Consider the following 27630-nt stretch of genomic DNA (forward strand, 5'->3'; position numbering starts at 1 on the left):
AACAGGGATGCAACAATATTATTGGCCACAAAGGGTCAGTGTTGGCTTGGTTTTAGATGAGTGATCTACCTACCTCGTCGGTTTCAAATTGCAAACACATGTCACTCAAGCGCTCTGATTGATTTCCCGAGTGTGGTTTGACTTTGAAGGCTGTATCAAGCGAATTGAGACGTCAAAGAGGACTATTTACGTTTACAAAAGATAGGCAACACGGTAAAGAGAGGTAAGTAGCCTACATCAAAATCGAAGTATAAACTACGATAGTCTGTCGTTCATATTTATTGAAAAAGAAAGAAAATTGGCGTCAATTATTCATGGCAGTCCTTGTTATCGTATTTTGCATAACACAAGGCTACAACATTTTTGTCTTGTCAACAAAATATATATTAGGGTAACTCACTCTTATTAGTTTAATGTTTTTAGAAACATTTGTTAGTTTACAGAAGATTTGATTTAATAATAAGTGTCCTTTCAGTTAGTGGCTCAGGTAAGCTCGTTATTTTTATCTAGGTAGACTGCTGGCGTGCTGTGCTCTGTTGCTCCCATTTAAAAACTAATCCTATGGTCTACACACAAGAAACACAAGAAGGATACACTACAACAACCTCAATCAACAACTGTAGTCTATTTGGGATGTCTGAAATGTGATGAACTTGGGAAGTATCTGGTGTGATGGACTATCAGTGTAATTCCTCTCCTTTCACTAAACCCGTCTCCTTTTAATGATTTATTTGACCTTTACTTTACCAGGCAGGTCAATTAATATCAAATTCATGTTTACAATGAGGCCGGTCTCCAATGACAGCTTCTCCCCTCTAGTTCTTGTGTTGTCACCCCCTGCTCCAGCATGGACCTTGGAGTGACCCATCGTCAACGCCACAACCCTGTTGACAGCATCTGTCGTAAGCTGCAGACCATCCAGCGGCATGACCGTGAGGTTAACCCCTCCTCGCCCTTCCAGATCCCAAAGTTCACGTCCAGCAGCTACAACAGCCCCCAGTCCAGCCTGCGCCGCAACCTGGAAGTCATCCTGAAGAAGCGCGAGAGGGAGGGGATGTTAACCCCTAAGGGTTCACCCCAGCTTCCCAGGAGCTCCCACTGTCCTAACTCCAGCCCAGCCAACCCCACCATGAACCCCCCAACCCCGGTCAATGCTACGTTTACCATAACAAGTAATCCTGGGGAGTGGAGGGGGGTAGGGGTGGGGTTAGGAGGGCAAGGGAGAGGATGGCAGAGGGACTGCTCCACCCCAGCTGTCCAGACTGGAGACACTTTTTTCAGCTTCTCTCATGGTCACCAGTTTACTCAGCCTGAGGCGGGGACAGGGTCTGACGGCAGCGAGAGGCACAGGACCCCATCTCTGACTTGCACACCTGCACAGAGCCTGCTGTCCTACAACCTCAACTTCTGCTCGTCAGACTCCACGGCCAACCTGCTGCAGTGTGAGCTGCCCTACCCGGCCCTGGTTGTCAAGAGACTGTCCATGGGAGACGGTAAGGGGAACACACACACTCACTGTGGGATTACGAAAGCACTGCTCAGTTCTTAGTGAACATCAATGATAACTATTGATCACGAGGTTAAGAGCATTCCTCAGGCCTGTCACACACTCCTTTCCATTTGCCATCTCTTCTTATGTCACACACCAGTATGTACATTTTATTATGTTGCCTCAAGGAATGTTATGCAACTGACAGAAGATCAATCATGTTTATTGGCCACTGATGTCTGCTGATGAAGTGGCCATTGGCCAGTGTAGTTACAGAAAGTGTGTGTGTGTGTAGGAGCCATGTCCTCTGAGAACCGGAAGGACACGATGACTGAGGTCAGTCTGATCTGTGAAGAGGATTTACTAGACACCATTTTCCATGTTTGTGACACCCAGCGCAGAGGTACGCACTCGCTCACATGCAGCATTAAACTCTCAAAGTATCAAATATATACTGATCACAGAAGTACACTCAAAATATCAAATCTAGCCCATTGTGGAGTACACACTCTTCTATCCCGACTCACCGTATCAAACACTCATAAGGAGGCACAATCTCATACACACACTTACCGTGATAAAGTTTTGTTAAAAAGGCAGCCAGTAATTTACTCCACTGGGGTGTAGGCAGGTCTGCTTTCTTTCCTTTGTTTCTGAAGCAGTCAATGATGTGATACAAGTGCTCTAGATTCCCTGTGGGTGGTTGTCTCTCCACAGTCCTATTTTGTTTACTAAAAGCTGTTACTGAAAGAACCTCAGGCGGAGGAAGGCGATTGCTATGACTCCTGGGGAGGTCCCTTCCCATGCTAGTCACCAGACTGACTACAGTAACCCAGTAAATGACTATGATAAAGACAGTAACTTGGCCTCCTCCTGCTCCTTCAGGTAAGGTGTACGTGTCTCGTATCGTGGACTACCTGCGTCACACCACCAGCCGGGGTTCTGAGGACAGCGGGCTGGAGGACCTGTGTAATATGCTGGACCCAGAGCACAAAGATGTCTCCATAGACCTGGACACCTACCACGCCATCATGAAGGAGTGGATCGATGACTGCAGAAAGAATGGGTACTGGAGATGTTTTCTGTGCCCCCTCAAATGGCACTCTTCCCTTTTATAGTGCACTACTTTTGACCAGGGCTGTGGTCAAATGTAGTGCACTACATAGCAGTGCATGTTGTCTTGTCCCTCTTTTGCCTGTAGAGGGTGCTGTGTTCTAGTTCATGTGTTCTGTCACACGGGCAAATGGATACCAAGTTTTCAGTTGAATATTCTCATCAAAGAGCTTGTTGTCTATTAGATAAGCTTCTGTAACTTTTGTGTTGTAACAGATACATTAACCTCTGCATGTGTGTAAGTAAGCCTGTGATATTGTGTGACTGTAATGTCATGTTTCTGGGTGTCTGTCTCCTTGTCTTCACCACAACCACAGGGACGACACACCAGAGGACCTAACTCAAGAGTCTGTCAGACTCCGAGACAGCCTGTCAGGTGAGTTGATACAGACATACAGTGCCTGCAAAAGTATTCATCTCCCTTGGCATATTTTCTATTTTGTTACATTACAACCTGTAATTTAAATACATTAATTCCAAATAAAAATCTAACGGACATACACAAAATAGTCCAAATTGGCGAAGTGAAATGAAAAAAAATTACTTGTTTAATTGTTGTTTTTTACGGTAAAGTGGAGCGTGCATATGTATTTACCCCCTTTGCTATGAAGCCCCTAAATAAGATCTGGTTCAACCAATCACATAATTAGTTAGATTGCAGACAGGTGGACTTTATTTAAGTGTCACATGATCTCAGTGCATATATACACTTCTTCTGTAAGGCCCCAGATTATGCAACACCACTAAGGAAGGGGCACCACCAAGCAAGCGGCACCATAAAGACCAAGGAGCTCTCCAAACAGGTCAGGGACAAAGTTGTGGAGAAGTACAGATCAGGGTTGAGATATAAAATTTAAAAAAATCAAATTTTGAACATGTCATGGAGCACCATTAAATCCATTTTTTTTAAATGGAAAGAATATGGCACCACAACAAACCTGCCAAGAGAGGCACGCCCACCAAAACCCATGGACCAGGCAAGGAGGGCCTTAATCAGAGAGGCAACAAAGAAACCAAATAACCCTGAAGGAGCTGCAAAGCTCCAGAGCGGAGATTGGAGTATCTGCCCATAGGACCACTTTAAGCCGTACACTCCACAGAGCTGGGCTTTATGGAAGAGTGGCCAGAAACAAGTCATTGCATAAAGAAAGAAATAGGCAAACATGTTTGTTTGCCAAAAGGTGTGTGTGAGACTCCCCAAACATATGGAAGAAGGTACTCTGGTCAGATGAGACTAAAATTGAGCTTATTGGCCATCAAGGAAAAACACCTTATCACCCTGAGAACACCATCCCCACAGGGAAGGTGGTGGCAGCATCATGCTGTGGGGGATGTTTTTCATCGGCAGGGACTGGGAAACTGGTCAGAATTGAATGATGGATGGTGCTAAATGCAGGGAAATTCTTGAGGGAAACCTGTTTGTCTTCTAGAGGTTTGAGACTGGGATGGAGGTTCACCTTCCAGCAGGACAATGACCCTAAGCATACTGCTAAAGCAACACTCGAGTGGTTTAAGGGGACACATTTAAATGTCTTTGAATGGCCTAGTCAAAGCCCAGACCTCAATCCAATTGAGAATCTGTGGTATGACTTAAAGATTGCTGTTCACCAGCGGAACATCCAACTTGAAGGAGCAGGAGCAGTTTTGCCTTGAAGAATGGGCAAAAATCCCGGTGGCTAGATGTGCCACTGCCAAGCTTATAGAGACATACCCCAAGAGACTTGCAGCTGTAATTGCTGCAAAAGGTGGCTCTACAAAGTGTTGACTTTTGGGGGGTGAATAGTTATGCACGCTCAAGTTCTGTTTTTTTTGTATTCTCTTTTTTCACAATAAAACATATTTTGAATCTTCAAAGTGGTAGGCATGTTGTGTACATCAAATGATACAACCCCCCCCCCCCCCCCCCCCAAAAAAAAAATCCGCGTTGTAATAGGAAAAATGCCAAGGGGGGTGAATACTTTCACAAGCCACTGTATAGTCTGTCAGACTCTGAGCCTGTCAGACATATAGGAGACATTAGAGGACTAATCAGAGAAATGGATGACTGTTGTGAGGGGTGAAGGTTTTCTCTTGTACCATGCCTCCAAGTAGCTCTCTCTCGCTCCACCACTCACTCACTCTCTTACACACACAACTTCTCATTTTAGCAAGTCATCTCATTCTTTCTATAAGCATAGACTACTTCTCTCACTCCTTCTCTCCATCAGCTAAGAGGTCTGTCCTGCTGAACATGACCTCAGGTAGTCTGGAGGCATTTGGAGGGGAGGTGTCACGAACAGATCTGTAAGTAATGCTCGTGTTCGTGTGTACATGCAATTGTCCAATTTGACATTTGACTAACCGTGTTTTACCCTGTATGTGACTGTTTTTCTCCCCAGTGAGACGTCAGACCTGGTGTTCTGTGTGACCGACCTGCAGTTCAGTAACCAGAAGCTTCAGGAGGAGGTGAGGAAGCTGAAGCAGAATGTGGAGACCATGGAGGACCATAACCAGAAACTAGCAGAGGAGAACGAGGAGCTCAAGTCACAGGCCAGACTGTATGGATTGTACACACACACATACTTTTGAAATGCCTGCCTTCCTATTCCGCCTTCTCTCAATTGAACCTCCTATTAGGCCCCACATACACACACCCAAGTATAATGTCCCTCTCTCCTCCCTGTAGAGGCCAGCAGCTGGCCCAGAAGGAGAAGATGTTGAAGGATGAGGTGGAGGAGATGAAGATGAGTCTGAGCTGTACAGAGGAGGGCAGAGCCAGGGCCTCAGCTCAGACCAAACATATGGTATATACACTCACACACACTACTTCACTGTCATGCTATTCAACTATCTACACTGAACAAAATTATAAACTCAATATGCAACAATTTCAAAGATTTTACTGAGTTACAGTTCATATAAGGAAATCAGTAAAAAAAAAAAAAGACTTGAATATGTTGGTCACAGATACCTTAAAGAAAAGGTGGGGGCGTGGATCAGAAAACCAGTCAGTATCTGGTGTCTCTACTATTTGCTTCATGCAGCGAGACATCTCCTTTGAGATTGAGCAGGCTTTTGATTGTGGCCCTTGGAATGTTGTCCCACTCCACTGGAACACGCTGTCGTGTACGTCGATCCAGAGCATCCCAAACATGCTCCATCTATAAAATACAATTGTGTTCATTGTCCATAGCTAATGCCTGCCTATACCATAACTATACCACCACCATGGGGCACTCTGTACATAGCGTTAAAATCAGCAAACACCTCGCCCACACAACGCCATACTCTGTCGGCCATCTGCCCAGTACAGTTGAAACCAGGATTCATCCATGAAGAGCACACTTCCCCAGCGTGCCGGTGGCCATCGAATGTGAGCTTTTGCCCACTGAAATCTGTTACGACTCCGAACTGCAGTCAGGTGAAGACCCTGGTGGGGACTACGAGCACGCAGATGAACTTCCCTGAGAATGTTTCTGAGAGTTTGTGCAGACATACTTCGGTTGTGTAAACCCACAGTTTCATTAGCTCTCTGTGTGTTTGGTCTCAGACGTTCCCGCTGGTGAAGAAGAATGGATGTGGAGGTCCTGAGCTGGCGCAGTTACACGTGGTCTGCAGTTGTGAGGCTGGTTGGACATACTGCCAAATTCTCTAAAATGACAGAGGTGGCTTTTGGTAGAGAAATTAACATAAAATACTCTGGCAACAGCTCTGGTGGACATTCCTGTAGTCAGAATGCCAATTGCATGCGCCCTCAACTTGACACATCTGTGGCATTGTGTTGTGACAAAACTGCACATTTTAGTGACCTTTTATTGTCCCCAGCACATGGTGCACCTATGTAATATCATGCTGTTTAATCAGCTTATTGATATGCCACACCTGTCAGGTGGCTGGATTATCTTGGCAGTGGAGAAATGCTCACTAACAGGGATATAAACAAATTTGTGGACAGAATTTGACAGAAATACGTTTTTTTGTGTGTATGGAACATTTTATGGGATCTTATTTAGGCTCATAAAACATAAGACCAACACTTTACATGTGAATTTTATATTTTTGTTCATTGTGTATTGAAAACAGGTGCTTCCACACAGTTGAGGTTCCTGACTTCATTTAGGGTCATCTATAAAGATGCTGGACAGGCCATTATTTTGGCTACCATGGCTATGCCGCCATAGGATGATAATGCCCGTGTCCACGAGGCACAAGTGGTCACTGAATGGTTTGTTGAGCATGAAAATGATGTAAACCATATGCCACGGCAATCTCAGTTACCAGACCTCAACCCAATTGAACACTTATCGGAGTTTCTGGAGTGGTGCCTGAGACCGCATATTCCACCGTCAACAAACCCCAAATGATTGAACTTCTCGTGGAAGTGTGTCGCATCCCTCCAACAGAGTTTTAGACACTTGTAGAATCAATGCAAGTTGTTCTGTCTCGTTTTGGTTTCCTTTGGCTGTTTCCTGTATCCAACTAACTATACAACGTCCACAGACCTATACTAACTCAACATCTCCCCAACAGGAGAGAGAGAACCAGAGTCTGATTGCCAAGATAAGCTGTCTTCAGGATGAGGTGCTGTACTGGAAACCTTTCTCTCAAAACAGAACCCCTTTCATCAACATCTACATTGCTCTTGGGTCATTTCATTACTTTATCATGTATTTAATTGGAGGCATCGTAAAGGCACCTCGAGGGCTTCTATGTGATTGTCATTCCTTTTAATGAGAGATTTGATTTGGTGGCGAGTCATCAGGATTGTGCTCACTGACCAATCAGTGTCATTGATCAGTTAAGTGCCTACTAGGGCGACACAACAACAAAGCAGCAGGACTATCTGCTTCCCCTGGGAACTTCCTGTCTGCTGTTTTTCCAGGATCTAAGACAGTTTTTCCCAACCCTGGTCCTCCATTACCCACGACAGTACAGTTTTGTTGTAGCCCTTGACAAACACACCTCATTCAACACATTGAGGACTTGACAAGTTGAATCAGGTGTGTTTGTCCAGGGTTACAATACAAATGTGTGCTGTTGGGGTTACTGGAGGACCAGGGTTGGGAAAAACTGATTTGTCCACTTTTAACTGACATGGTAGGGTAAAATAAGGCATCTTTTTAGGGTAGAATTACTCATCTCTCCCTCCTCCTCCCCCCCTACCTGTGGACTAGAACATAAAGGTCACCATGGAGATGGATGACCTCCAGAAGAGGATTATTGAACTGTGTGACCTAAATGCTGAGCTGCAGGTGGGTCCACACAACAATATTGAACAAACTATTGTACTGTCGAGGGAATAAGCGATTCAAGGTTGGCAACTAGAAAGCAGTTTCCTGGAAACAGATTAAGCCTAGTTCTCAACTAAAAAACAACTTTCAATTAAGATTCTCCATTTTTAGAATGCTTCTTAGTCCAGGACTAGGCTTAATCTGTTTCTGGTCAACTGTGCCCTGAAGAAAAGGTTGTGTGAATGTTTGTTTTGCCTTTCATGGTCTTCTGAAAAAGTCCTGGAGTGCAGTGCTATGGACCTACGTGACTGGCCTTTAGGATCAAAGTGATCCCCACGCCTGATTGGTTTGCCTGTGTGTTGTGGATGAGTGCCAGTGGTTTCATGGTGTAGTGTCTGTTCTCTCATCCACAGGTCCATAACCATTCCTTTGATGCTGTCGTGAGTGAAAAGGAATCCCTCATTCTCCAGGTCAGTATCATCTGAATAAAAAAACTAACCATTTCTTTATAGTACTTTTTGTTCAGTAATGAATAAAGATGGGTCATTGTTGTAGTCGGGCTGTCCCCTACTGTACATTCCCTATGATAACACGGCTGTACAAAGCGAAAGTCACATTGTAGATTGTGGTCCTTAGATCAGTGATAACCCAGGCTTCAGGGCACAGTCTGTTGATCTGTTCATTCATATGATCGTACATTTGGAACGTTTCAGAGACCTTGTCCTGGGGGAAATACGATAATCAAGAATATTGCTGTCATGTTGTCTCCCCTCTACAGAAGTGCAGACAGATTGAGGAGCTGATGGCTACAGTGATGGAGTACTCATCAGTCACAGAGGTGAGGAGGCTGTCTCGATAATCATTACCCTATCCCAAATCTCCCCTTAGCCCCTACTCCCATGCACTAGATCATAAAGGAGTGGATGTGTACAAGCAGCAACGCTGTACCCCCACTGCTCTGAACCGCCGACCAGAGAGCTCTGCAAAATGATTTCTCTCTCTCATCAGAGCCCTATATGATATGCATGTCTTTGTCTGTCAGCTGCAGTGAATATGTATTAGCTGCAGCAGTAGTGGTGTTATCTAACCGTGTTTGATGTCTGTTGTTGTCTCTGACAGCTGTTGAGAGCAGACAAGACCAAGCTGGAGAGCCAGATACACATGATGCCGCCAGACATGGCAGTGTAAGTACACTGTACTAGAGGTGGAGCCTTGACTGGTCTAGTAGCAGATTTGGGGAATTCTGTGTATTCTCTGTTTAACTATGTCCTTTTGTCTTTGTAGTTCTGATTGGTTCTCTCTCTCCTCTCTCCCTCTTGCAGTGCAGGTCTCTCCCTGTCGGTGGCGTACAGGTTGAACCACAGCACTTCAGGATCCCTGCAGACAGAACTGGCCCTTGCTCAAACACCTCCGGAGGTCAGTTAAATATATCCCCTCGTTCCATGTTTGCAGCCTGTGAATTGAACACCCACTCTCTCTGAGTACGCTCACACCTTTGAGAACCAATCCACCGTATTCACCCAAAACTTCAGCTCCAGGGACCCTATTATGCTATCGTTTACTGAAACCATCAGCCTATCCGCTTCAGGGTTAATGACCAAGTCGTGTTTTATTTCCAGGGTGCGTCGTGTGTGTCGCCACTGAGCTTTGCATCTGTGCTAGATGAGTCTCTGGACAGGGAGGTGTTAGTGCTCCTGCAGGGCCCCACACATGACCAGATGTCCCCGGAGTTCAAGAGCCTCGTCAACAAACTGGTACTCTATACAGCAGATACAGCAGACATTGTCCCAATTGTACACTATAGATACAGCAGTCCTGATAATTCATTAGATATCTTCTAATTTTACTGTCCTAATTATGCACTCAATACACTATGCAGGGACTGGTATCTAACCAACACACATTTCAAAAGCATGGAGAAAACTACTTTTTGTGCATCTATGGTATGATTGTGGTGTAGATGCTTGACTTATTTTCTTCCATAGAAAATTGAATTGATTAGTACTTAAAGTAGTTACACGGATAACCTGAAACACATTAATTGTTTTTCTGGTTGTTTTCAGAAGAGAGATTTTAAGGACGAGGGCCTCTCCATCTTGTCAACACTCAGAGGACTCATGCACCACTATGGAGGACCAGGGGCTAGTAAAGACCCCATACTGCAGGTGAGGGGCATACACACACTCACTATCTCGATCTCACGCAGGTGCGCACACTCTCGCTCTCCCTCTCATTCTCATTCCTTCTTTCTGTCCTTACTCTTTCTCTGTCCTTTCTTCCCCTCTCATTATCTTGCTCTCTCTGTCCTTGCTCTCTTCTCTCTCTGACACACACACACACACTCATGCTCCTCTCGTTCTATCTCTTGCTCTCTTCTCTCTCTGACACACACACACACTCATGCTCCTCTCACTATTTTTCTATTCTCTCTCCCTCACTCACACACTAGAGCTATTCGAGTGGATGTATCAACCCACTATCCAGCTCAGTGGTAGAGGAGGATGTTACTGAGTCACTCTGTACCAGAGAACTCTAGGTGTGTGTGTAGGTATCCTGGGGGGTCACATATCTGTATCAAAGAAGAGGTTGGTGTTTCTCTAGGTTCAGAGATTCAAGAGAAAAGCGCAAATACCTTTTGGTTTTCCATCATATTGCTTTTCACTTATCCTGTTCTTTCAGATCAGTGCAGAATACAGATACAGGAAATGAGATGCGGAAAGGAGCAATTAGGCTATTGAGATGCACCCTACTGAGTTCAATGTGGAGAGTAGGGAGGAGTTTGGGCTGAATAGGACTCTCTCTGCTCGTAGCTTTTAGAGGATTACATAATATGGCTGTTCTCTCTCTCCTCTCCAGAGTTATATAACATTGTAGATTAGGGATCTATCTCTATCCCATCAATGCCTATTAATGCAGCGTGGCTTAGTTAGTGTAAATTCAGTCCTTCTCGCAACACACACACACACACACTCGCTCTCTCTCTCGTTTGGTCCTTGTCACCTCCCTCTGCCACCCTCTCTCTTTCATTCCCCCCTCTCTCCCTCCCTTTCCTCTCTCCCACCTCCTTTCTCTCTCCAATCTGCATTCGTCAGACACATCCACAGTAAACATTCTTCTTGAGTAAAGAGTGAGTGCAGTAGTGTCACTGACTGTGACTAAGAGATGGACATACTTTACTGTACGTCTAGTACCGCTGGATAGGCTGTCTGACTGCCTGAGACCCTGTAGCTCCAGGAAGAGGCTGACTCCCTGCCATTTCTCCCCCACAGGCGGTGCAGTCTGAGCTGGATCGGAGGAGGACTGAGTGGGGACTCAGCCTGGAGCAGTTGGACCAGTACACCAAATCCCTGGAGAACGAACTGATCAAGATGGCCAGCAGCATAAGGAGGTCCCGCACTGAGATACTACACCTGTCAGTCAGGTGAGTGGGGGTTGAGTGTGTTTGTGTGCGTGCCTGTTGGAAGTGAGGGTCAAGAGGAACTAGTGCTGCTTTTCTCTCACTGGTCAAGTAGATTTTGCGGGTCTTGTATAAGAAAGGGTTACAGTGTGGTGGGAGGGGCTTTCATTGTCTAAGAAGATACAGACACTGTGCAGGAGGGATCTAGGGAGGAATCTGGTCATATTTGGTTGCTTCCCTCTGCTCTCCTGAAGACTCTGTGCTCTGGGTCTGACTGGGTGACCTCTAACCTGTCTAAGTAGTGGTTGAGTCCTGGTCTAGTATGGCTCTGTCTGTAGCTGCCTCACTGCCACGTGGGCCCGTTCCACACTGCCGCCCTGCTCTGGAGGATAAGGGGGGGGGGGGGGCGTCATCAGGCCAGGCTGTGGGAACGTTGTCTGGGCTAGCCAGCTGTGCACAGGCCCTTTGGACTAGTCTGGGATTGGGTGTTAGGAGCTGTCCGATACTGGGAGTTAGGGGCTCTCCAGAGCTCCTGCCATCCTTCTACAGGCTGGGCAACAGCAGCATGGGACACTGCATGGGCCTGCGGATTGGGTACAGTATGTTATGTTATGGACCCTTCACTACGCTGTCAATGGGCTGGGTGAGAGTGATGAATCTGTTCATTTGCATTGTACTCACTGGATGCATGATTGCCGTGGTTTCAGAAGTATTTGTGGCTAGTGACCCTTTTTGTTGATGTTTTTGGGAGTGTGTTGCTTTACGTGTCTGTCTGTAAATATGTGTGTAATTTCCGTGGGTCCGTCCGTGCAGGGTTCAGGAGCAGGAGAATCAGAAGAGGCAGCTGCGTGAAGAGTTGGACCAGCTAAATACCCCGGGGGACAGCAGGGAGGCCAGCTGCCAGACCCCCGACGAGGAGACACAGGTAGGAGGGGGAGAGAGATGGAGGGAGGGAAGAGGTAGACGGGACAGCAGAGACTAGCTGTGAAACCCCTGACGATCCACAGGTAGGACTAATTGAGAGATGGAGAAAGAATGGGGGAAGAGGTGTCCCCCGTGTGCCACAGATGGCATGTAGCTTTTAATATCTTGTAGAAAGATGGTATGGGAGAAAGATGTCGGGTATAGTGGATATTGGGCTACTGTTGGGACTCAGGCGTTGAGAGCCATGGAACATAGCAGAGAATAGAACTCTGATTCAGATGGTGAATAGCTGTGTAACTTTGGAGTACGTTTTCCATCCAGATGAAGAGGCTGTTTTAATAGACGCTAAAGGATGGAGTGGGAGGCTGAGTGGACACTTAGAGCACTTTCTGATCAGGAGAAATATTCTCTGTCCTGCTCTGTCATGTTAATTTGTCTATCGGCCGTAGGCACAGATCTAGGATCAGTTTACCATCTCCCCAACCTTAACTATTAGGGAAGAGAAACGCACAATTGATCTTAAATCAGCATTCCTGGGAAAATGTAACTTCATCGTACTCCATGTTTTTGATTTGCTGTTAAACTCTGAAATCTCACATTAGCACTTTGAACAGGCTCCATTCTATGTATATATCTATCATTTATTTAAGTAGGGACAGATTCAATTAAAACATTGAATAAACAAGTAACTTTATCCTACTGTTTTGTATTCATTAGACTTTGTAGACAGTTTTCCCTGTGCTTCTACGTGCTCTTTGGTGTCTAGGCAGAGTTACTGGAGAAACCTCTTTCTGCTAATGTGGAAAATGCTTTAGAAATAGATTTGATTCCCTGAACAGGTTTTAATTCAGTTCATTTATTTTGTCAGGCTGGGGAAGACCTGGACTGGGACGAGGAGTTTGTCCTCCAAGACTTCCTGAAGAACGAGGGGGTGGAGACGTACAGGGACTTCAAGAGTCAGGAGACGGGACCGACGGAGGAGGACAGACTGACGGAGAGGGGGGACCAGCCTGGGGAGGTTGGGGAGAGGTGGACCGTGGTGGGGGGAGAGGGACCAGAGGGGGGAATGAGGGGGATCTCCCTTCTCTCTCCTCTCTCGGAGCAAAGTGAACCCGACCAGACGGAGGGAGAGGATCTGAGAGGTGAGTAAGGATTCCACAGATTAGTAATGATCATATCCTATTATAATTCCATATTGGGATGTATTTTTGTGAGTTTACAGGAGTTCCTGTAAGGTTTCTCTGTGGTTCTGGGCTACTGAGCTGGGTGAAACACTGGGTAAACCAGGGGTTAGTGAGTCCATCCAAAAGCCTGTGTGGATCACCCCTGTAATCCCTGGAGTCAGAGTACTCAGCCACCCTTGAAGAACCACACCCACACAGCCCTCTGGGGTTTGTGGCAAGGACAGCCATAGATGGCCAGGGTCTCCAGAAAGGGACCTCTTAGTGTGTGTCCTGGTTAAAAGCCCCTAGACGGCCCAGCCTTCTGTCCGTTTGTGTGTGTGTGGCTTGTTTGTGTGTGGTTTGTTGGCAAGTCTTCTATGCCCCAGCCTTCTATGGCCAGGTGTTAAAGTCATCCAAACCTAGTGGAAGTGGTCTCCCTGCATCACTGGCTGCCAGAACCCAAAGAATGTGGTTATTACTGCCTCTAAACCCACTCTAACACAGACAGGGAGTTTAACGGGCTAATAATATGGTCTAAGATGGTAGTGGGTGGGGCTTAGTTTGACCTTGCCAGTGACCCCAGCTGAATGTCACGGAGATGATTTTCAACTTTAACTAATTAGCTTTTCTTCCTTCCGGTCTCTCTCCCCCTCCCTCCCTCCACCCCCCTCTTCCCCCCCCTTCCCTCCCTTTTTTCCTCTCTCAGAAACCACAGCGGCAACAGACGGTGACCAGAGGGTGAACAGTCTATCCCCACAGGTAGATGGCAGTCTTTAAAACCTATTACTCTGTATGTAACCTTATTGTGTCAGTGTGCTTTAAAGCTTTTCTCTGGATTAGTTTTCTGGTTGTCCACTCCAGACTTGACTGGTGGTTGTTTGTCATATAAATGAATTGGTGTTCATTTGAGTAGAACCCCTACCTTGGAACATTGCTTTGAATGGGGGATGTCCCTTCTAGCATGTAGATCTCCGCAGTCGTCGGAGTGCATGTGACCATATGTGGTGGTGATAGTTTTAAGGGGCCACTTCTTCCTTTGGTGCTGGTGGGCAGGAAAAGGGGGAATGGTCATAGGCCCCGTTGAAATACAAATACTGAACATGCATCCTTCCCTCGCCTCTTCCTTGAATGAATCAACTATCCTGATCACTTAGGTTTTGTGTAGCTTTTACCAGTCCTGTTATCATGTCTGATCAGTGACCACTCCAAGGAAGGAACAGAGTAAGGAAGCATTTTAAGAGCATTGGAACAGGAGCAGAAGTGTTAACCACACCTCGGTGAATAGACAACAGGACATGGACCAATCTAGGCTGGAACACGCACTCTTTCCATCTTCCTCTCTCATACTTTTTACTTTCCTCCCACTTGACAAACTCATGCAACCTTGCTTTTATTCATTAGTTCAAGATAGACTAAACGGAATGGCTCATCTTCTGAAGTCGCTCCTTCTTACTTAATCGGATCGATAGGGAATGGACAGTGACTCACACTGATACAGAGATGACGTAAGAGGTTGTTTTATACGCTTTTGTTGTTGGATAAGCAAAGGCACTGTTGCTTGCCAGTCTGATATCGCTACATCTTTTCACATGAACTGAATGGACAGGTGGCTGTTATGTATTGATGCTCGTCTGTTGATCATATTCATACTTTTCTTTCTCTTTTAAGTGATATGTATGTGTTGTGCCTCAGGGTGCCAAATTACCAGAATGCTTTGGGCCTGAGGACGCCCACCAGCATGCTGTTGACACCGAGGAGCATCCACTCCCTCCCTCCCACTCTTCTCTATCGGGTAAGACAAACTCTTCCTCCCCTCTGATCAGTCTTTTTCTCTCTGCACCATGTAATCCCTGACTCTCTCTAGCCTGCAACTACAGCAAATTAGTATCTCTCTTCATGCATTCAGTATATTTCATTGAGTTGGATGGCCCTCTCCAATGCCATTTCACTTATGACTCCTCACCCTTTTGTCCAGATGTAATGAGCCCTGACACCATAGTGCCCCTTCTTCAAGACACACCTCAGCCTGGCTCACCAGAACACGACAGGACCATCACTGCTGGGAACAGTCCACCCCCCAGGCTGGCTGAGATGGTATCTCCCAGCTGCACTTACCCTGTGATGAATGAGACCATTTTACTGACTTGCAGGTGAGATCAGAGCTCTGTGCCTTTTACAATAGTCATAGTTTCGGTGTGAGTGCACTGTAGCATGCCTCTCTTCCTCTCTGGACACATTTGCCAGTCAAATTAGTTTCAAGTTGAATGAGGGAAATGTTGGCTGTGTAATTGGGCCCCTTTAGCGATAATTTGCATACCCACGATGCACCTGTAATCGGGGCTGGGGCAGTGACTTTGCTCTCATAGGTTTGCGCAGTCAGTCAGTGACCCCAGCTGCTTCCTACTATCTGAGAGAGATAAGCACACCCCAAATCATTTGTCATTTCTCTGGTTGGGCTCTATGCGACACATACCTTTTCACCTTTCTCTCGGGGTCAGCTCCCAGCAGACAGACGGCAGTGAAAGAGGAAAAGGAGAGGACATCACCACCTCGACCAATATGAGTGACACACAGGTCAGTACAATACACAGGAAGTATTTTACTGATGGCACAATGATGGGAAAACTAACTTCCTTCATTGACAGCCACTGTGACACCATCTCTCGCCTCTTGACTTCCCCTTTTCTATCGCTCTCTTTCCCTCTTTTACTCTCACTCTGTTCATTCTCTTCCTGGTTGGGCTGAGTGGCGTTGTGTTGTGGATGGGATGGAGGGGTATGGACAGGGCCTGGTCGGCTGAGGGCTGTGCCAAGAGAGGAGGGGTTTAGGGTGGAGGGGGACACATGGTCCCTCCCTCCTGTGAGTATTCTGCTCCAGTTGCTTCACTGCACACTTTGCTAAGGGAGGCAAGTATGACTGACTTGGTTTCTTCATCCAGATTGTGTACATAGGATGTTATGTCTGTGTAATAAGTCTTTATGTTTACGTGTATACCGTTGTGTAGTCGACTAAACTTCTCTCTCTATTTTCTGAGCCGGTTTGTGTGTGGTTATTTAAGTGTTGTCCCAGGGGTTAGCTGTGAGTCCATCGACAGAGACGGACATGCTATTTCTGTTATTCCAGTCTCCTGCTCTGTGTAGGCACAGTGGGGTGGCACTCCCAGAGGGAGCAAACATATTTATTCGAAAAGAGTGCATGTTTCATATGTCTGGGGTGAGGATTAGCATTTAGAGCTGGATCTGTGTGTCAGTTTGGTAGACTGGAGAGGAGTGAAAGAGCAGGTAGCCTAGCGGTTAGAGCGTTGGGCCAGTAACCGAAAGGTTGCTAGTTCGAATCCCTGAGCCAGGTGTAAAATCTGTTTGTGCGCTTGAGCAAGGAAGTAAACCCTAATTGCTCAAGGGTCGCCATTGATCATGGCTGACTGTGACCCAACTCTCTGAGGGTGTCTTGGGGAGAAATAAGGTATTATGTTTCTGTTTGTAGGCTAGTAATCCAGTTGGACTTATGTGAGTTTATAAAACTCAAGTCAACTATAAGGATTAACAACCATAACCGGGATACCAGGACAGGGAAATTACAATATTTTCCCGCAATGTTGCACTAATGCAATTCCACAAGATATACAACATGTGCAGCAGCAGATTGTCAAAACAATTAAATAGCACATTATCCACGCATGTTGTTGCATGGAATCCGAGCATATATACTTCACACAGTCGCCATAAATTAAAATCACACACATAATTGACACTGCCGGACTGCACACAGAGACCCGAACCAGTTTAGAGGTTGCGTTATCAAAAGCATGTCAAAATACCGCTAGAGCTTTTCCCGCGTCCACTGCGCGTCTCCTATTGCTGCCTATATGAGAGCCTCCGTAGAGAATGTGGGATCAACAAATGTTACGAGAGTAGATATGGATATTTGTTTTTAGAGTTGATCCCCATTTTAAGATGCCTTGAAATGTAAACAATTTCCTCATCTCTCTGTTATTCACGAACTGACCTGCTATCTGCATAATCATCAACTCGATTTTGCCAAATAGACGATATTATGTCATTTAGTTGGTTATCTAGCAAGCTCAGCAACTTTGGGGATGTGACTTTTGTTTGACTGCCGTTACAAAGTTTGTATGCTTCGAAAACGCTTTTAGCCTTAGCCTACTCGGGGTGCGTGCTGTGTCGCGATAGCCTACTCCGGGTGCGTGCTGTGTCGTAATAACCTACTGCTGAAATGCGCTGAACTAATTGAGGAACATAATAACGCTCCGAATTCATGAACGGCTATTCAATTCACAACTATGTCATTGGCGATCAAAGTTACTCTCATTACTAAATATCAGTTTCACTTACTGTGAAATCTTTACATAGGCTAGTGGCGCAGCCAAGCCGGCAATGCACAGACAATCTTATTTTGGGAGAACCCTGGTATAGTGAGTGAATACATGTTGGTTTTAAACCGTTTATATAGGCAGTTCCGATTTTTACCGATATTTCCTGGGACTCTCAGGATAAATATGAATTATTGCCGATTTAACCCTTTTCTAATCCCTTTATGAACAGGTAATGACCCACAGCAACATCAGCTTTGCCAGTCTGGCAGTTATTCAGTAGCAGGAAACGAAGACACTGGCATTATTGGCCAAATCTGCCTGACGTCACCCTGTTTGCTTATAAATTATGCAATGTCCTGGACTGGTTGTTGCATGAATATATGTAACAGTCTTGGATTGTCCTGTGTCCCTGCTTCTGAATAACCATTTTGTTTCTAAACATGGGTTGTGTAGAGTTTAAAAGCTTCATAGATAATACATAAAAGGGATCTGGATCCAGCTTGTATGTGTTTTGCGGTGAGATTTGAGTTTGGTTTTTATAGTGTCATTTTCCTCTTGATTGTTATGCACAGTTCCATTACCCAACAACCACTCAAAGCATAGCTCTGCGCTCGAGTAGCCAGCTTTATATAGTCTAGTGCCTTCCGCTCTTACCTAGCTGTAGTGTGTTCTGTATTCCACCGCCCACACTACTTACTGCCCTGCCAGTGGGAGTGCGTTGACCGCGCGCATGCACACACACACACACACAGCTGCTCTCCACCAACCAGCACATTAAGTAAGAAATGAGAAATCCCCATCCTTTCTATTCACTGTACAGAGCAGAGATAACATTCTGATGCCATGGGACAGGTACGGTATGCAATTTTGCGCACGTGTCACACTTTTTAAATCATTAACTTCCTCTGACGAGTTGTGCTGAAAGTATGTTACAAGGCCACTTGTATTCATCTCTCACCTTTTTTTTTTCTCTCTCTCTCTCAGAAGCTAACCAAGGACCAGCTGGCTGAGAGAGTGCTAGCAGAGGACAGGTGAGTGTGTATACATGATTGTGTCCTAGTTACATGATGGAAGTGGTGTACTTTTCTCTGACATATGCTGTCTGTGTGCTGAGATGAATTTTCTGTTAGGAGGTTAATGTTGACTTTGTTTGAAATGTTTAGAACATTACTCTTGCTTTTGGTTGTGATGGAGACACACGGTAGTGATAATGGCAAGTTGTGCAATTGTTTTGGCATGGTGGAATTGCTGCAGCGCTCTGTAATGTGTGTGTTCCAGCACCAGCCTGTTACCAGTACTAGAGGAGGAGGAGGACACACAGGAGTCAGTGGTGCAGGTGCCTACAGTGGAAGTGGACTTGTCAGGTAGGAGGAAATACAGGCGCGATGGCTTCCTGCCATCAGTGTGTGTGAGGGAGAGTGCGTGCCTTTGCATGTGTATAACACTTCTTTCACTGGCTCTACAGGGACAGTCAGTCTGGCAGGAGGGGACAGAGGCTCTCCGACTATGGATGGACTGAATGTTGCGCCCACTGACCCATCACAGGGTCCAAGGGATGCTACGATACCTGACCCCTCAGGAGCCAAAATTGACTCCCTGGTTCTCAGGAGCAAGTTCAAGAAGGAACTGGTGAGCTGTCTATTTAATGATTATATGGCTCGCTGTCTCAAATGGCACCCTAATCCCTAGTGCGCTACAAGGAGTCCTGATCAAAAGGAGTGGACTAATCATTTGAGATGAGAGCTCTGTGATAGTGAGAACTTTGCATAAGTAGTATCATGACCTTGTGAAAATGTTGTCTTTCCTGCCTTGTGTGGAAGTGAAAGAATGTTCACTCAAGTCGACTCTGTGCTTATCTACACAGGGAAGCACTTCACAGCGCTCTGGCAGAATGGATGATAGTCCTACATTATACCTAGCTAGATCTGTACAATGTGACACTGGATTAGTCTGTTAGAATCGAGTGTGTGTGTGTCTGTGGCGACGGGTAGCAGCGAGACCGAGAAGTGTGTGTGTGTGTGTGTGTGTACAGTGAGGGAGAGTGTGTGTATACGGAGTGTGTAACGTTCACCACAATCATCCAGGAGCTGTCTCGCAGTATGGATGTCATCGAGGAAGGGAAGGTACAAGAGGACCTGAGTGAAAGTGTTACCACAGAGAAGGACAGTGAGTTGACCCCAGTTATCTCAGCTGAGAACGTTCCTAATATTTGAATACTTGTATAAGTCTAATTACTGACTGAAGTCAAAATTAAATTGTCACGTTGTGTGGTTGACTAGGGAAAAAACGATATCGGTCTCAATAGCAAGACAAATGTTTCTTTCTCTCTGTGTCGTACCAGTTGAAGCCTCTGTTTCTGAGGACTCAACCGTAGGGGACAGAAGCAGGTAGGCTGCTCAACATACAGTACCTTATATTTGAAAGATTCATTACAAGATATTAATATAAATGCTCTCAGGTACTGTGACACATACTGTATTACTGTTTTCCTCATTGCAGCCTGTCCCCTAACGACAAGGAGATTGAGGTAGTGGTAAGCTTACAACATTTTCTTTCTCTTGATTATCTCTCTGTATGTACCATAGAGTTAAGGCTTGTGTTTCTGCCAGACTGAGTTCCAGCGCCTGTCCCTGGGCTTTAAGTGTGACATGTTCACCCTGGAGAAGAGGCTGAGGCTGGAGGAGAGGTCACGAGACCTGGCAGAGGAGAATGTCCGGAGGGAGGTGTCCAGTTGCCAGGGACTATTACAGGTGAGCGGGAAGGGACTGGGTACAAGGGAGACTTCAACCACATGTGAAGGGACCGGTTGAAGAGGGAGACACAGGAGTGAGGTGTCCAAATGTCGCTGTCAGGACCTGCTACAGGTGAGGGGCATACAATTTCCTTTTACCTTCCTCGTGTCTGCTCTTCCCAGGCCCTGGCCCCTCTATGTGAGGATGATAACCAGTCTATGGAGATCATCCAGAGACTTCAGAAGAACCTGGACATCCTCATCCAGTCCATGACCAGAGTGTCCAGTCGCTCAGAGATGCTGGGCGCCATACACCAGGTATAGTACAATTGAATTGTGTGATTTGTCCACCTCTCCCTCCCCTCCCCTTTTTTGAGGAGAGTCCTATAGGTAGAAGGTGTAGGTTGGCGTCTGTGTGACTTCTCTCTCCCCCTCCAGGAGTCTCGTACAGGCACGGCAGTAGAGATAATGGTCCAGCATGTAGAGAACCTGAGGAGGATGTACACTAAGGAACATGCTGAGCTCACTGAGCTGAGGGAGAACATGCTGCAGAACGAGAGGTCCTTCGGATCCCACTCAGGAGGAACACACTCGGGTGAGGAACACACACACACACACACACTTATCTTATGTTTCTTCCTAATACTGAATATTTTTCCTTTAGATGATTTCAGAGGCAAGAAACCATCTGGAGCAACGTCGTATAAGGTAGGTCAGTTTAGGCTCAGTGTATATGATGTGCTGCTGTTTTAGTCACTGTAGTGATCACTGTCTGCATCTGTACACTGTCTTGTATTGTTTTCCCTATTCCTCCTTTCCTCAGGCATCAGCCCGACGGGTCAGCATAGCAGCTATCCCCCGGTCCGGTGGGGGAGGGGGACCCATGCATTTTGACATGCCTAATAAACCACAGGACATGGAGGCGGAGAGACTCACCCGCAGATCTCCCTGGTAGGTAGACTGCAGCACTGTGTGGGGGAAATAGGGAGTTGTTGAAGAATATTTAAAACGCAGTCTTGACCCTGTTTTGCAAAACAAACCCCATTCTGATTTCTGAGGAAGAAATTTGCATCTAGGTGTTTGTAAATTGGGGGACTTTGTTAAAACATGACTTGCGGGCTGTGTAGTCTGCGTTACGTGGAATGTGACGTGTGGATTGTGTATGTATGTGGCATGGTTACAGGAATGTGACGTGTGGATTGTGTATGTATGTGGCGCGGTTACAGGAATGTGACGTGTGGATTGTGTATGTATGTGGCGCGGTTACAGGAATGTGACGTGTGGATTGTGTATGTATGTGGCGCGGTTACAGGAATGTGACGGGTGGATTGTGTATGTATGTGGCGTGGTTACAGGAATGTGACGGGTGGATTGTGTATGTATGTGGCGTGGTTACAGGAATGTGACGGGTGGATTGTGTATGTATGTGGTGTGGTTACAGGAATGTGACGGGTGGATTGTGTATGTATGTGGCATGGTTACAGGAATGTGACAGGGAAGAGCACGGCGCGTCCTCCTCTAAAGCGCTTTGTTAGCTCCGGGGCTTGGATTGAGACTGACGAGCCCTCCCTCGTGATGCTGATGAAGGGGTAAGGGCTTATATCGGCTGTGTTGCAGAAGCACTCGCGTGTCTCATATTAGCCCAACCTGAAAACAAACATTCTGCATTTAATTTCCCCAACCATGTACTGTATATGTATGTAACAAGTCAGCAGGAGAACCTGCAAACATAACAGGCGCATGTGGAACATTGACTGCAGAGTATCTGTGTGCATGCATGTAACAAAATGTGGGTCCTAAGTGTGTGTTGTTAAACAAGTGTGTGTGAGACATGCATTAGTGTGTCTGTATGTATTTTTTGTGTGTGTGAACCGTGCATGCCCACCCCGTCCCACAGGCCTGCCAACGACGCAGACTCTCCTTCAGACGAGGAGAGAAGGGAAGTGCCCGTTCAGAGGAAGTCCAGTCTCACTGAGCTGGGCAACAAAATCACCTCCCTGATTATGCCCAACAAGACGTTAGTAGTGAACCAACTGCTAGTGTTTAGCTTCCATCTACAGCCAGGCAGCACTGCTTTCTACTGCTGCGTAGCTGGTTAGGCTTAGTAGCTTCTCTGCCGCTCCTGAGCCTTATACACTTTTCACACCATCGTGCCCACCTGAACCATACTGTCCTGTCCTGGCTCAGATAGTTTTTTCCACCAACTACCGTGGAAGTGTAACAAGGCCAGAGCAGTACAGCTCGGCTTGGCTCAGTAGTGTGAAAAGGGTTCTAGATGCTGTAGCCTGGATTCCTGTCTGCTTTAGCCAACTGCTTGACAAATGTAAAGCGGTTGGTTAAATCATAAGCCCATCTGGCTTCCAGGCTGTGCTGCTTTAGGTCCGGGGAGCAGACTCTGGTACAGATTGACTAAGCAGAAAGACAGGTGTGAACAATATGCCTGGTCTAGAGCGAACGCTTTGTGAATCTGGCCCGTGGTCTCTGAGCCCGAGCAATCTCTGGACGTGTGGTTCTGGTTTCTGCTTCAACCAAACTCTCCTTCGGCTCTAATCTCTTACACTCCCCAGGATGGGAATAGATGGATGTGAGACATGCATTGCCCCGCCGCTCAACATGCTCTAGGGCTGTTTTTCTATTTTCTGTGTACCAGGTGTGTGCTACAGAGAACGCTTTGGAGTGGTGGTCAGTCCACGCCGCTAACACCATCCTAATTTAGCCTAGGCGCCAGTCTGTTTCTGCATCGCTACATCACTGCTTTGGGAAGAAGGACAGACATTAGCTTGGCTTCGGCTAACCCAGGCTAAGTCTTACTTTGGCGTCCATTCTAAATCGTCTCTTTCCCCCTCTCCCACTCTTTCTCCAGTCCCATCCTGGCAGAGCAGGCCGCAGCAGCCCCGTGTTTGGGCTACTCCTCCCGGCCTGCGTCTGCAGCCAGCGGGTCCCGAGGACTGTGGCTCTGGCTGGCCCTAGTAGTGGTCCTAGCAGGCCTCCTGGCCCTCCTAGCCAGCCTGGTGCTGCAGCCGGCCGTGGATGGAGCGCCCGTGGGGACCGGGGACTCCTGGGTGACCATCCAGCAGCTCCTGTGGCCCTACACAGGGCTTAGGCACAACGGACAGCCACCGGTTTAGAGGGGGATGGACGGGTAGGCACCTGGGTATGGTCAACCCCTGGAAGGTCTTCTGCAACTTGAACCATCACTTGTGATAGACTAGTTAGTGTGTGAAGACAGAAGCAGTCGGTGTTTGTACTGGGGCTACTGAACACTGACCACAGATTTCCTATTGGTGCCCGGAGACATTCTACAGCGCCGTTACGGAAGGGGGATTGTAATGTTGTTGACTGTTGTAATGTGGGCACAATGTTGACCAATCAAGTCAAGGAGGACACCAGCATTGGGCTGTCCAATCATGTAATGGACTTCAGCGCATGCTATCCAATCACGGCACACCTTTTTTGAGTATTTGTTGGTCCATCATCCTATGGACATCAACATGCTTGCTCATGGATTTAGCCGCTTTGACTTTTTAAAACACATTTCATAGTAAACTTCTGAATCTATTATGGTATTTGCCTGAAGAGGCCACCATTTTAACAATTAAAATGCCATTTTTTTTCATGTTTAATTTATTGTTTGACAGCATTAGTGTATCTATTATATTGCGTCTTTGTGTTATAACCAGTGTTTTGTTACAAACTCACACAAATGGTTTTTATTCTACTTCTTTCAGTGCTCACTTATGAAATTCATCCACTTTTGTATGTTCCAAAGAGGGGGAGTCAAACTTTACACAATAAAGGAACTTTATTCTACAGAAATAAGCTTTGTGGTTTTACATGAGGATCCATCTGTTGTAAGGGTTAAAGTTCACAGTTAGCAGTCAGTCATACCCACGGTGTTCCGCACAGTAGGTTGAAGTTGCCGCTAACCTACCTGATACAAGATCAGATATACATATTCCCCCTAATGGTTAAAGTTATGATCGGGAATAGTTAAATCTGATCCTAGATCTGTGGTTGTTGGACAGCGCTTGGGGGTCTAGTATCTACTGTAGTCAGGAGTATGTGAGAGGCCGTGTGGCACGCAGCAGTCTGTGCACGGCGTCAACGAACAGGTGGTGAGAGCGTCGTTCCTGTCCGGCGGGGGACATGCAGTCTCGGAGCATGTGCAGGAAGGTGGAGTGGAACTCGCTGCCGGGGTCCAGCTCTGGAGAGAACGCCTCACTGTGTTCCTTGATCCTCAGCCTTTGGCTCCTCCGGGCCCCCAGCAGGTACACACACCACGAGTCCTCTCGGACCGGGACCGGGTCTAGGTGCTCACACACCTGGGAGAGAGGTTAATCTTACTGTACACACACCACAACGACACTGGGATGGCTGCTAGGTGCTCTCACACTTTGGAGAGAAGGTATCAATAGTAGGGTGAATATCCTGTCTATCTGCACGGACAAAGTACTATGCAGGTGCAAGGAAATGTCAGTACTAGAGGTGAATCTCAACCAAATCTAGTCTGTCCAGTCAACCAGCTCAGTGTTTCCCCTATATGCACTGCAGCTCTTTCCTTGTTCCTGATTCTGAACCTACTTCTGTTACTTTCTCCTCTATCCAAGGACTCAGAGTGTGTGTGTGAGGATGTGAGTGTGTTTAAACCGTATGCATCTAAGTGTGAGTGTACCTGCAGCACCAGACGCTCATGGCCACACTGCGTGTTCCACTGGCTCCAGGAGAAGGCGAAGGCAGAGGAGAGCAGGGCCATCTGTTCATACACAGCGTGTTCTATCAGAGGGTCCTGGAGAAAAGGTTGATGTTATGACAAGCTTTTCAACAACACCATTTAAGCCTAACCAGATTTGCAGATTTTTAGAGGGTCCTACAAGGGAGGAGAAAGATACCGCATCAGACGTTTCTACACCCCAACCTACTGTATTCTCTTTTTTGTTCGTGAAAACGAAACGTCCCATTTTCAGGACCCTGTCTTTCATAGATGATTCATAAAAATCCAAATAACTTCACAGAGCTTCATTGTAAAGGGTTTAAACACTGTTTCCCATGCTTGTTCAATGAACCATAAACAATTAATGAACATGCACCTGTGGAACGGTCGTTAAGACACTAACAGCTTACAGACAGTAGGAAATTATGGTGTCAGTTATGAAAACTTTGGACACTAAAGAGGCCTTTCTACTGACTCTGGAAAAACACCAAAAGAAAAATGCCCAGGGTTCCAGCTCATCTGCGTGAACGTGCCTTAGGCATGCTGCAAGGAGGCATGAGGACTGCAGATGTGGCCAGGGCAATAAATTGCAATTTCCGTACTGTGAGACGCCTAAGACAGCGTTACAGGGAGACATGACGGACAGCTGATCGTCCTCGCAGTGGCAGACCACGTAACAACAGCTGCACAGGATCGGTACATCCGAACATCACACCTGCAGGACAGGTACAGGATGGCAACAACTGCCCGAGTTACACCAGGAACGCACAATCCCTCCAGTGCTCAGACTGTCCGCAATAGGCTGAGAGAGGCTGGACTGAGGGCTTGTAGGCCTGTTGTAAGGCAGGTCCTCACCAGACATCACCGGCAACAACGTCGCCTTTGGGTACGAACCCACCGTTGCTGGACCAGACAGGACTGGCAAAAAAGTATGAGTCGCGGTTTTGTCTCGCCAGGGGTGATGGTTGGATTCGCGTTTATCGTCGAAGGAATGAGTGTTACACCAAGGCCTGGACTCTGGAGCGGGATCTGGGTGGTAACAGTCTGGGGTGGTGTGTCACAGCATCATCGGACTGAGCTTGTTGTCATTGCATGCAATCTCAATGCTGTGCGTTACAGGGAAGACATCCTCCTCCCTCATGTGGTACCCTTCCTGCAGGCTCATCCTGACATGACCCTCCAGCATGACAATGCCACCAGCCATACTGCTCATTCTGTGCATGATTTCCTGCAAGACAGGAATGTCCGTCTTCTGCCATGGCCAGCGAAGAGCCCGGATCCCAATCCCATTGAGCACGTCTGGGACCTGTTGGCTCAGAGGGTGAGGGCTAGGGACATTCCCCCCCAGAAATGTCCGGGAACTTGCAGGTGCCTTGGTGCAATAACTGGCAAATCTTGTGCAGTCCATGAGGAGGAGATGCACTGCAGTACTAAATGCAGCTGGTGGCCACACCAGATACTGACTGTTACTTTTTACTTTGACCCCCCCTTTGTTTAGGGACACATTATTCAATTTGTTAGTCACATGTCTGTGGAACTTGTTCAGTTTATGTCTCAGTTGTTGAATCTTATGTTCATACAAATATTTACACATGTTAAGAAAATAACGTGTTTTTTTTGCTGAGTTTAGGTTTTTGTTGCTATACAGGTTCAACAGTGTTACAAGCAACATGAATTGTGTGCCCACATTGCTTTGTGCAACATCATGCATCATCTAATCCACAGTATGCTGATGGCACTCACCTTTGCGTTTACGCTGACATATTTGTCGGAGTATTGGTTGACGAAGATGTTGACCCCGGCGCTGACCATGGCTTTCTGTAGTTCAGAGGGACTCATCCACTGGCCCAGGATGTGGTTCAGTCCTCTCTCCTGGTCTAACTGGAGCATACACTTGCTGCCCTGTCAGAGAGATGAATCAGGATGCATTATCTCATGGATTTGGGTAATTCCTCAATACAATAATAGCCTCGTTTCCTTCATTACCACTGAAAACATTTGTCTAGATTTCCACAATACTGTTTCCCCAGATATGAATCACTGAGGAATGTTCACGAATAGAGGAAGCCATTTTAAACTGTTGAGATGCACCCAACAGTGTCTGGAGGAGATGGAGCAATGACAGATAGAGTTCTTGCCTTGATGGTGATGCTGACTTCAGTGAGGGCTGCGGTGATGGTGAGCAGGGCAGAGTCCTGGCCCAGTGGTCTGAGCTCCCAGCTCTGGAACGGCATGTTGGCATACGAGTCCTGTAGAAGCGTGAAGGCGTAGAATGAGTCCATCTTGAACGAGATCTTCCGCTCTGCCTGGTCGTACGACATCTCACTGATGCAGTCGGTCTTCCAGTGCTGACCTATTGATTGACAGAATTTTTAGATGTGTTGACTAGACATCATGGCTCTCAATGTAGAAAAGGGAATCATGTCAACTCCACACATTTCTATCTGAAAGTTCTGTAATTTCTGGGTAGAGTGCCCCCCCCCAAGGTAGGAACTACATTCAGATTCTGGCACATGTTAAATACTTTAATCACTATCAGTCCCATGTGGAGCCTGTCCA

At 46.6% G+C, this 27630-nt stretch overlaps 2 protein-coding genes across 13 annotated transcripts in view; one reads left to right on the forward strand and one right to left on the reverse strand.

Annotated features, from left to right (window-relative positions):
• Positions 1-24179, forward strand: LOC109864295 (lymphoid-restricted membrane protein). Of its 11 annotated transcripts, none has more exons than XM_031797619.1 (37): positions 1-223; positions 847-1493; positions 1785-1892; positions 2375-2555; positions 2920-2978; positions 4810-4885; positions 4981-5139; positions 5268-5385; positions 7112-7162; positions 7756-7833; positions 8226-8282; positions 8591-8650; positions 8932-8996; positions 9135-9228; positions 9432-9566; positions 9876-9977; positions 11082-11233; positions 12023-12134; positions 13002-13275; positions 14003-14055; positions 14989-15088; positions 15272-15446; positions 15795-15870; positions 18614-18660; positions 18908-18993; positions 19095-19258; positions 19714-19795; positions 19971-20016; positions 20129-20162; positions 20239-20379; positions 20544-20678; positions 20799-20955; positions 21025-21068; positions 21184-21311; positions 21845-21949; positions 22258-22377; positions 23224-24179. In XM_031797619.1, the coding sequence occupies exons 2-37, from the start codon at positions 848-850 to the stop codon at positions 23486-23488; spliced, it is 4485 nt and encodes a 1494-aa protein (XP_031653479.1). In that variant the 5' UTR covers positions 1-223; position 847; the 3' UTR covers positions 23489-24179. The 11 variants fall into 11 exon arrangements, with proteins under 11 accessions (XP_031653479.1, XP_020307586.1, XP_031653480.1 ...); XM_020451997.2 differs by having other exon boundaries at positions 2-223; positions 820-1493; XM_031797620.1 differs by having other exon boundaries at positions 115-223; positions 820-1493; positions 20129-20156.
• The window catches only part of dnai7 (dynein axonemal intermediate chain 7), a 7849-nt gene continuing 4362 nt past the window's right edge, over positions 24144-27630 (reverse strand). For both annotated transcript variants that reach the window (XM_020452001.2, XM_020452000.2), the window contains 4 exons: positions 27210-27424; positions 26815-26973; positions 25033-25146; positions 24144-24682 (listed from right to left, as the gene is read on the reverse strand). In XM_020452001.2, the coding sequence (XP_020307590.1) occupies positions 24413-24682; positions 25033-25146; positions 26815-26973; positions 27210-27424 (758 nt within the window). In that variant the 3' untranslated portion in view covers positions 24144-24412. The remainder of the gene's footprint in view (positions 24683-25032; positions 25147-26814; positions 26974-27209; positions 27425-27630) is intronic.

This window comes from Oncorhynchus kisutch, linkage group LG19 (assembly GCF_002021735.2).
Source record: "Oncorhynchus kisutch isolate 150728-3 linkage group LG19, Okis_V2, whole genome shotgun sequence".
Classification (NCBI taxonomy): domain Eukaryota; kingdom Metazoa; phylum Chordata; class Actinopteri; order Salmoniformes; family Salmonidae; genus Oncorhynchus; species Oncorhynchus kisutch.

What these genes read in the sequence shown, in the direction of transcription:
- LOC109864295 (XM_031797616.1), top strand. Translation starts at nt 648, where the DNA reads ATGAACTTGGGAAGTATCTGGTGTGATGGACTATCAGT. An exon ending in GATGACTGCAGAAAGAATGG is followed by an intron (nt 2,556 to 2,919) that starts GTACTGGAGATG and finishes CCACAACCACAG; the next exon opens with GGACGACACACCAGAGGACC. An exon ending in TTGCTCAAACACCTCCGGAG is followed by an intron (nt 9,229 to 9,431) that starts GTCAGTTAAATA and finishes TTTTATTTCCAG; the next exon opens with GGTGCGTCGTGTGTGTCGCC.